The 10,600-nt window shown below is 38.8% G+C and overlaps 1 protein-coding gene across 1 annotated transcript; it reads right to left on the bottom strand.

The window, feature by feature from the left end:
• Nucleotides 1–414: 414 nt before the first annotated feature.
• LOC102779685 (large ribosomal subunit protein eL22) lies at nt 415–5,488 on the bottom strand. Its single transcript, XM_006804301.3, has 4 exons — nt 5,381–5,488; nt 4,447–4,554; nt 2,988–3,112; nt 415–609 (listed from the first exon to the last, which is right to left on the bottom strand). Exons 1-4 carry the CDS (start codon nt 5,390–5,392, stop codon nt 465–467), a joined length of 390 nt encoding a protein of 129 aa, XP_006804364.1. The 5' UTR covers nt 5,393–5,488; the 3' UTR covers nt 415–464.
• Nucleotides 5,489–10,600: the final 5,112 nt, after the last annotated feature.

The following is a 10,600-nucleotide window of genomic DNA, read 5'->3' as shown; positions in this document are numbered from 1 at the left end:
GGGGCCAAAATTGCTCTACAATAACGCAAGACAAACAGAAAACATTTCCTCCTAAAGCTGGATCTACAAGCTAATAAGTCAGAGGGTGTATCGGGTTTGTCACAGGACAGTAAGAAACTCTTACATTAAATTACAGTTTGTTTTCAACTCCAGCAGTAATTGACTCATATTTGACCATATGAAGACTCCGCCCACTTCATAACAATGAAGAATGAACAAAATCACATCGCTCAGTTTTATTTCAGCCTATCTGAGCTGCTTAATTTGCAATTTCTTTAAATCTTGTTTCCATGATTCATTGGGTCCTATGTAGATCCTACAGTGAGTGCTCTACAGTGCAGTAACACTGGAATGAATAATGTTTCTCCAGATCTGTCATCACATTATGAAAAAGAACCTTAAACAAAAACTCTGTATTGTAAACAACATTTATTTAAATACACAAAATCCAATTAATTGCCATTTTAATCATCATCTTCTTCCTCCTCTTCATCCTGATTAATCTGGAAGTAGCGGAGCTCATAGCTCTCCTTGGTGTTGGCAACAACACGCAGCCAGTCACGGAGATTGTTCTTCTTCAGGTACTTCTTTGTCAGATACTTCAGGTATCTGGAAAAACAAGAGATGAATTCCATCATCAGTTGAATCCCCTTCAGGGAACAGCAGCACGGTGGGTGAGTGGGTGGGTTATGGATAGTAGAGATGGCACAATACCACTTTTTTTATGTCCGGTACCGATATCATAAATTTGGATATCGGCTGATACCGATATGAAGTCGATAGTGTGTTTTTTAATCAATAAAACTGTTTTTTTAATATCTTGCTGCATTTTGTATTAGTTCAAACTCAAGTTTAAAAAACAAACAAACAACAACAAAAATCAAAACATTAAAGCTATTCTGTTACACCTGTATGTAAAAAATAAAAAAAATAAAAAATACACTGCACCCAAAATATTTCATAGTTCAGCAATACTGATCAATCTAATAAACTTAAACCTGCTCCATCCTCCCTATTCTGGTATTTTAAAGAGTACTTAGCAGAAATATTAAACAACCTAACTAATAGGGTTCTAAAACACCCAGCAAAAAAAAAAAAAAAAAAAAAAAAAGGGAACCACCCTCCACCTCATGATGCTTAATTGACTGCATCAAATTAAAATTGATTACATGTTAAAAAAAAAAAAAAAAAAAAAAAAAAAAAAAATGCACAGAAATCAATTATTTTTCTACAATATTTAAATAGATTCAACATCTTTCTTCGACAGAACTGCAGACTGCACAGATGGTACCTTCCCAAAGGAAAAAGTACTATAGTTTACTAGGGTATATTAGACTTAATAGTTACTATATACAGTAATGGACTTCTATACATTTTACATCAAATTAAAACTTTGGGTGTAAGATTCAGATAATTATTTATTCAAAGCTAGACATTTTAAATGAGAATAAGAAAGAAAAGTATGTCTTTGTGCCCCCTTTTCCCTGTTCATGCCCTATCGGCCCCCCTGGCTAAACTTTGCTAGATCCGCCCCTGCACAGTTACGTCAGCTACGTAGAAAAGGATCCTGGTCTAGAAAGTAATATTAAATAAATTCTAACAACAGATTATCAAGCTTAAACGTGCTGCTGTTGTTCAGCTGCTGGTTTCCTCTTTCTGGTGCAAAGTGGGCCAAAAACAAGCAAGAGAGACGGACTCGCGACAGAAAAGCCGATCAGCTGATCATTGATCAGTTTCACGATTGAAGTAGCAGCAGGAGAGGGAGGGAGAGAAGAGGCAGTCGCTCCATATATCGGTTGTTAAGCTTAACACGGGAATGCTTTACAAACATTCAGAGATGAACTTACACACTTGCTTTGCCTCTCTGTGGGATAACTTTCTCAGAGATGAAATGCCAGTTTGGTAGCGAGGCTTTAAATGCTCAACCAGACAGGACAGGTCCCGCACGCCACAGCCGCTCTATCACGTGATGCATACTGCTCCGACATGCTACGGTTATGAGCCGAGTTATGCCATGTCGCAAGTTTTGTGAGGTGATTTTTGATATTTAATGGATCAGATTACATTTTTTATTTCTCTCCGATATCCGATCCAGTAATTTAGGTCAGTATCGGACCGATACGCAATATCGGATCGGTCCATCTCTAATGGATAGCTTCCTGGTATATGGAATGTTACAAAAAGCTATGCAAACCTTGCTTTAACAATGCGATGAAAATAGCACATTTTCCCCCACAAACACAACAGAGTGGTGGTGTGGCGACATCTGAACTCATAACTGCCATTATACCTTTAAGAACTGAATCCTGTTCACCATGGGCCGTTTTCTCATGGATCATGATGATGATGAACTCCCTAAATATCCATTCCCTGACATCATCATTAATTGTTAAACTATTTGCCTACGTGGCAAATACATTTATCCATTTTTAGTTTTGAAAAGACTCAACTTTTCTGGAATCCTCTATTAAATAAAAAATGACTAATAAGTTCACTAGCTGTGAAATGTTCCATGTTTTTTTAAGAGTTACTACAGGTTCCAGTCTTCAGTTGTAATATCCCAGCTCACGTCACATGATGATTCTACTCAATAAAAACCCTGTGCAGCTTTGTTCTTGCACAGCAAGAGAGAAAGTTACATTTCATATAATATATTTGACACTTTATTAGACATCGTTTCATTATTTTTACATTTATTAGTCATTGAGGATTAAAGATGTGTGTCAGCTGTCGTTTGACACTGATATGCCACCATATTGTTAATGTCTTAAAATGAAAATGTTAATGTTAGTATTTGTGAATGGCTGCAGCTGCATGAACCCTTCAGCACAGTGAAATCACCAATAGCAGTTTTTAGTAACGTCACATGATCTATATGTAGATGTTGAGTTAACTGGTCTTTACATTTGCTTCTGTTAGTAATGTGGTCTCGTCATCTTACTCAGAACTTTACATTAGGAACAAACAACACAGTGAGTGCCTGATACCTTTTGGAGAAGGGCACCTCAGAGGACACTGTAATCTTGCTCTTGCTTCTCTCAATGGAGACCACACCGCCACCAAGGTTCCCGGCCTTGCCGTTCACTTTAATGCGCTCCTGCAGAAACTGTTCCTGCAATTAACACGTGGTAAAAATGTTACTTTATATCGACGGCTCTATTTATGCTCCACATGAGCAACAAGTTCACTGAAGAGTAACAAGCAAAGTTCTAATAAAACCAACAAATCTGTTTGGGTGAGTGAGTTTGTGGATTTTAAATGCATCAGGCCTTTTTGCTTAAATGAAGCTAACAGTAGTATGGATTATTACGAGCTGTTTTCCAATTGTATGGCTGTGAGTTCGATGGCTACAGAACCCTGGTATTAAACTTGTCCCCAAGTAGATAATTACATATTCAAAAATCAGTCATTTCTGGGGTTATTCCTTCGGTGTTAATTCATGTAACTGCTTTAGAGTCCTGTGTTTCCAGCAAAGCCTTCAATGTTCAAACTAAATGTTCAAGTGTTTTTCCACCTCAAGTCAAAATAACGAGCACTATTTTTATTTAAGCAATAGATCTGCATTTCTTTATCCTAGGTACAGTTACTGGCATTATGAGAACGTTTGTCCTTGTGCACAGCTTTTAATCCACCACCCAGTTTGTTGATATTTGGTGCAGCTATTCTGGTGGCGCGTAAACCACATTGAGTATTCACTCACCCACCCAAGTTGTTGAATTCAGGTGTTCCAATCACAGCTGTTATTCTGCTGTGTTGACATCAAAATGCTCGTGAGCAATAACCAATGACTGCAGTTTAGAAAGCTAATTAGCACCTAGAAAGCTTCATCAATTGACAGGAGCCACACAGAAAGGAGACCTTTACCTCATTATCTGTTCAACGTGCAGAAACTTGGTTGGTACTTACCAATTTTCTTGTTGCTTAAAAGAGAAGAAAAAAAACCCTACTCTTATTTGTTTTAGATATCATCTTAAACATGTAAAAACACTGTTTCTTGCCAGAAAAAATGCCACCACCTCAGCTTTGTAATACATAACCACATTGGCCTTGTTAGTTTGTTCTTAACAACTTGTATAAGTATAACCCGTAACTAAGCATTTCACACTAAATTATAGTGAGTATCAGTAACTAGGTGCTGACAACTACCAGTACTGAGAAAATGCTAATGACATTCATCCTTAGCGTCAAGTGGCCGTAAAGACATCTGTAGCAAGAAATGTTACCGACTGAAGAGAAGAAGAAAAAATATAGTCCGAAGCTTAGGTGTGTGTAAAGGTGTGGTTTCACGAGCTAATCCAAATGGAGGCTGAACTCAAAAAGGGTGTAGAGTGAGCCAGATCTGGCTAGGAATGTCATCTCAAAGAGGCCCTGCAGCTTGTGCAGGACAGCCTTTAGTCTTAAATTGGTAATAAAATAACTCAGAAAAAGTTACAGCTTAAAACTTACAAAGTTGGCAGCATCCATGATGCCATCTTCGACAGGGTGCGTGCAGTCCAGTGTGAATTTTAGGACCTGCTTTTTCTTCTTACCACCTTTGCTGGCATTCTGCTTCTTCTGCCAATGGAAGGACAAACATTTACTTCACTGCAAAGAACCTCTAGGCTGTCCACTGCATTTATATGAACGAAATTTAGTTTAAAAAAAAAAAAACCCCAACAACAACCAACTGTTAACATTCCAATGTATCAAAATGTTAATTGTTGTTTGTGCAGCACATAGGTCCGAAGAGCGATTAGTAAAATCTGGTCACCGTCACATTCAACTGATTAATTCAAAAATCCTGCAATCTGAATCAACAGCGGATTTTGCTTTTACCTACGCAGTTATATGTATTCAGCATAACAGTTTAATATACGTGATGATGCAACTGTACTTAGTTTCTAGCCAAAGCTCGATTTTAATTATAAGAACGTTCAATGACAACATTAAGTATGCATAAGTGCTATTTTCGACTCTTTAATGTTTTGATAAGTACGACTAAAAGTAATTAAAAACATCTCCATGAGTTGAGCTCTGCGTCAATCCCCCGACTAGTAACGTTCACGTCTCGGAGCGATTAACTAACAAACAGGTCAAACAAACAAACAAACATAGCTCCGTAGATACTGTCAGCCTCCAAAACCTTATCTGCGCACCTTATTAAACAAGGGTATCGTTATAGGGCTAGCAACGTGGTTAGCTCTGCGACGCTGCTAAGCTAACGTTAACTCACAGACAGCCATAGGCCACAAAAAACTCAGCTGTGTAACAGAAAAAAACCATCACAAACAGACCCAAACCCTACATTTTAGTCCATGTAGCTGCAACAAGCCAGTTTTTCCCAGATTTAATATAGGAAAAGATACAACTTCGATAGATTTTAGCACGACTTTTTACTTACAATAGGCGCCATGGTGAAGAAGCTATCAAAAAGGAAGAGCAAGCGTTGCGCATGCGCTACACATCATACGCCGAAAAATTGATGGAATTCGTTTTGTCCCAAAATCGCTTAATTTCCATTCATCCAATAAACTTTTTTTTTAAACAGCAATGGATGTTCATAGAACATCGCAATAGTTCCAGTATTCCTTGTTAACTAGTTTTTACATTAACTGGTTAGATTTGTTTGTTTTCCACTCTCCGTGTTAAAAATGTTGCATCCGCAGATTCGTCATTTTCACGGAACCGTCTGATCGCTCTAACAAGATTAAAGACCTCCGCAAAATAAAGTCTCCATCTCCAGCTCGTTCAAATATATACACGTATCGATATTATATTCAGATAACAATTAAATTATTTTAATTTTTTTTAAAAAAAACCAAAACACCTTCTGCCTGGTCCGTCTTTTTGCAACATAAACAACGAGTCGACATTTTCCTCACGACAACGACCGCGGGTTTACCTGTCAGCTGTTAAACACCTGCTGCTGATACAGGAAACACGCCCACGTGACAGTGATGGTTTAACGTGGACAGCTGCTGTTTAATGTAACGCAGGGGTGGGGGAACTCCAGGCCACGAGGGCCGGTGTCCTGCAGGTTTTAGATGTGTCCTTGATCCAACACAGCTGATTGAAATGGCTAAATGACCTCCTCAACATGTCTTGAAGTTCTCCAGAGGCCTGGTAACGAACTAATCATTTGATTCAGGTGTGGTGACCCAGGGTGAGATCTAAAACCTGCAGGACACCGGCCCTGGAGGCCTGGGGTTGGACACCCCTGGTAACGTCATCCCATATTCTCCACAAAATAAGCAACTGCAGCCCGTTTTCTCAGCGCAGAGCTGCTGGAGCCTGTTTCCCCTCAGAGTGACTGATCTGGGTTAAAAGTGACAAACGGGATTTAACAGGAGGGAGTGATGGACACTGGGCAGCAGATCAGTCAGCTTACAAACAGGAAACCGGGCTGAAATAATCTGTTTCCAGTAGGCTGATAAGTGCTCTTTATTTCAGCATGAGAAATGTTTTGAGCACTTTGAGCTGATCATTGTCTTAAAACAAAGATAAAACAAAAGCACATTTATTTTCTGAGGGGAGTGTAGTGAATTCACTACGTTGATTCAATAGAATGACCTGATATTGACTAAACATTGTTTCAATGTCTCCTGGGGACTCTATGAATTAAATTCTCAGTGCCCCAAACTTACAATAAAACATTACAAATACAATTACTCAGCATAAGATTCCCCATAACACCTGCCTTTTCATTTCCCCTGATTCATGATGCGCTGGTACCCAAGAAGGTGACCATAAGCCCCATCGTATCAACTCCATAGTGTTTGTTGAATCTCTATCAGATTGTGTGGCCTGCTATCTGAGTGACTGTCTTGCAAACCAGCCAATGATGAACTTGAGTCTGAGCATATCACCGATCTTAATGATCTTGCATCTTCAAACCACTCGACAGTTAACAGTATGGAAACCATTTCTGATAATAATCTTGCGCTGATGATCCATCTCTGATCTTTTTCCTTACTTTGACATGAAGCTCAGGAACAATAAATGTTATCCTGCTTTAGTTGGATCAATCGCGCATTGCTGACACAGTCTCCACGCACAGCTTAGAGGGAACACTGGTTGGATGTATTCCTTTATGAATCTGTGTAGATTTTAACTGTAATACTGATCAATATATGCCTGCACTGTAGGTGAGTTTAAAAGAAAAACCCAAACCACATGACACTGATGGACAGATAAATGAAAATGACAACATTTCTGCCAACATAAGAGGTCAATAAGATGACACTTTAGTCGTGCACACGTAAGTATGTTTACACACATTCACCCTGCAGTCAAAATCACATATTTTTCTTTACTCTTTGTCTGTATTGCAATTACATTTTACGTACTGTTGCATGGAGTATAAATACGACATACCTCATAAACATATAATTTGAACTTGCTCACCAACCTTCAACAAACTTTACAAAGTTTGCTAACATTTTCTCAAGTGTAGTTTTTCCCTCCTCTGCTGTTTTCAACCAATGGATCATTTTATTCACTTTCAGTCTAAAAAAAAATTCTGCCCATTTGTCAGAAGATTCAGCATCCAAATGAATGGTTGGCTCATTCATACACATTATTATTGAGCATCTGTACTTTGGTCAAGAGCCTGCTGGCATCCAGCTGAAGGAAGATGTTCTGAAGTACTTCACAGCTGGCTTCAGGTGCTGAGGGTAAATGAGATTCAGTGTTCCTGAATCTGCACATGCAGAATCCATGTAAGAAACAATGCTTTGTCTGTGCTGGCATCGCCTCTCTCAACAGTGATGGTGAAGATGCCACCAGGACAACTTGTTCCAGCTGCCTATTGAGATTATTTATAAAGGAGAGTGCAACAAGCATATTTAGCACAATTATAAGTTACTCTCTGAAAAACAACATCATACTTCAAACACTGCTATGTGCATAAAAATATGAATATGTAGAACGTCTGTAACATTATTACCATTTGTAACATTAATATACACTTATTAAGCAGTTCATTAGGAAAACTGATGCAATGCAAGAGCTGTCATAAATTTGTACTTTTACTAATATTTTATTTTTAGTTCTATTTTCATGTTTTCAGTGGGAGAAACGTTTCATCACCTCTCCGGTCAGGCAGAATTTCCTTATCTGGATGACTGAGCACGCCAGACTGTTTTTTACATCAGTATTGTGTTTACACATAATAATTTGCCCTTTTGTTACATTTTTTCATGCCATCAAAGTATTTTCATTGATAGTACTTGTTTTATCACAGCCATGTACAGCTGTGAGTGTTTGACAGCACTATGGTCTACAAAGATACATCTTTTTGTGAAATGAATAAAATAATTTTCCTCTATCACAAAAAGCATCTTTACTTCTCTGTTCAAAGCAGAGCTCCATTTACAGAAACAGTATTTTAGCATCACTTCATTCAAGATTGACAGAAACAAAAAAATTTTTTTTTGGTTTACCTTTACACTGTTCAATGACCAACTGTGGTTTGGCCCAAAGGCTTCATTCGCCACAGCAGGTATGAAAATACGCGGTGAGGAGGAGGAGGAGGGGCGGATATCAGGGAAGCAGTGAGGAGAAACAGGGAGGACAGGACGTTCTGGCATAAATCACTTGTTTCTGATTAAACCAAAATGATCAGGCTCTTTAAAAAATCTCTCTCTAAGCAGCTGTAGACATTTATAACAAGAGCCTGTCAGTGACAGAAAGAAGCACTTTGATTATGATTAGACTTTTATTGGCTAACAGTTTCCATAATGAACAAACAGGTGCCTTTGTCACCATTGACAACTGCAGTAGTTTCACTTAAAACTGGATTAATTTCAAAATCTGTTGCTCTCATTTCTATAAGAGTCCTTTATACATCTGCTCATGCCAGCATCTCCACCAATAGCATTCACTCAGGCTTTTTTAGTCTTTCCTGTGGCACGAGACAGGCGTCCCCATTATCCCCCCCTATTGTTCACATAGAGCACCTGTCAGTCTTTCTGAGGTCCTCCTCTATTTTTAGCTGAATTTCCCAATTAGGCACAGAATTTAAGTTATCGCTTTGTGTTGATGATTTATTGCTGCATGTCTCAGATCCTGTTCTCTCCAAATCATTTATTTTATCTGCTTTTCACAGATTTGGTTCATTCTCTGATTATAGAGTGACCATCGCTAAAAGTGAATGCTAGCCTATCATCATTACTGCTCACACATTCTGATGTCCCTTTTTTAAATTAGGCCCCTCTGACTTTAAACATCAAGGATCAATGTAACATTAAATGCTGTTTTCTCTGCTAATTAAACAGGACCTCCAAAGATAGGGAAGCTTACTTCTTTCACTTATTGGTAAAATCAGTGTGATTAAAATGAACATCTGAACAAATCCACACTTCAGAGATGTAAAATTCAGAGGCGGATTGTCACTTCCTAACTTCCTGTTCCATACTGGACAGCGCATATCCACAAAATCTCCTTTTGGTTCAGATCTTTGGACCTTCTATGGCGCAGTGTAGAGCCCCCGTCCTGTTTCTCATCCTCTCTAAATGCTTTACTTCTCCTATTCCATCCAACCTCTCTGGCTTCACAAAGAACCCTTAGTTCACTCCACACTGAAAATTTGGCATCAGTCTAGGAGGCATGTCAAATTTAACTCTCTAAGTATCTATGTTATCTCCTTTATTGAGGAATCATCTGTTTCAACCATTTTAGCATGATATAATAAGGGGCTGGCATGTTTTAATGATTTTTACAATGATGGTGTTTTCCGCAGCGTCACAGATCTCTCTCTCTCTCTCTCAGATCTCCATCCTTCCGACCTGTTTCAGTGCTTTCAGATTAGACATTGTGCCAAAGTTTTATTCCCAGTTTTTCTCTCCACAGCAGTGGGAGAAGCTTATGAGCCAAGACCCTCTTCAAAAGCCAATTATCTCTAAAGTTTATAATGAAATGTCATTTTTTGATTCCTCACTAGTTACTAAAGGCTGCTTGGGAACGTGAATTGGGTCTAAATTTGGGGGGTGACTGGTGAGACAATGCTCTAAAAGAATCACACAGGTTCAGTCTGCGTTCAGCTTTCTCTCATACAGTCCTGCTCTCTCTAAAACCTGACTGTCACAGATCCATCCCAGTCTCACTGACTCTCTGGCTCATCACTTACTCACTTTTGGCAGAATTATTTTGATTTCATGCAAAGGACATTTTCAGTGATCATTAAACCTTCCCCCCATGTTGCCATGTCCCAGTTGACCTCTAACCAATAAATATTTTAACGTTTACTTTCTTAATGGCAGGACGTTATCTTCTTCTTCACTGGAAGTCGACTAAAGCTCCCTCCAGCACTCAGCGGTTCAATGACACCATGTCTTTTCTAAAATCAAAGAAGCTCTTAAGATATTACGGTTCATTACAGTCCTGTAAGTGTAGGTCACTGGGAACTACAGCAGTCCTGGTGTTTACTGGGAGTAACCTTCAAAGACCAAAAGAAAAAGCTGAAGCCTGCAGTGATATGTTTCAAATGTGCTGCAGTGGAGAGCTGAGGGGCTACTGACAGTGTTTCACTGTTCTTTGCTGCCTTCTGTTGTTTCCTATTTATAGACTTCTCTCTTTTAATCCCTCTGTCACCCCTCCCACCATCCTCCTTGAATTTTATGAG

The sequence above is a fragment of the Neolamprologus brichardi genome, chromosome 20 (genome assembly GCF_056152115.1).
Source record: "Neolamprologus brichardi isolate AB-2024 chromosome 20, ASM5615211v1, whole genome shotgun sequence".
Classification (NCBI taxonomy): Eukaryota; Metazoa; Chordata; class Actinopteri; order Cichliformes; family Cichlidae; genus Neolamprologus; species Neolamprologus brichardi.
Note: the sequence above shows the minus strand (reverse complement) of the source record. Positions and strands in the feature narration are given on the sequence as shown.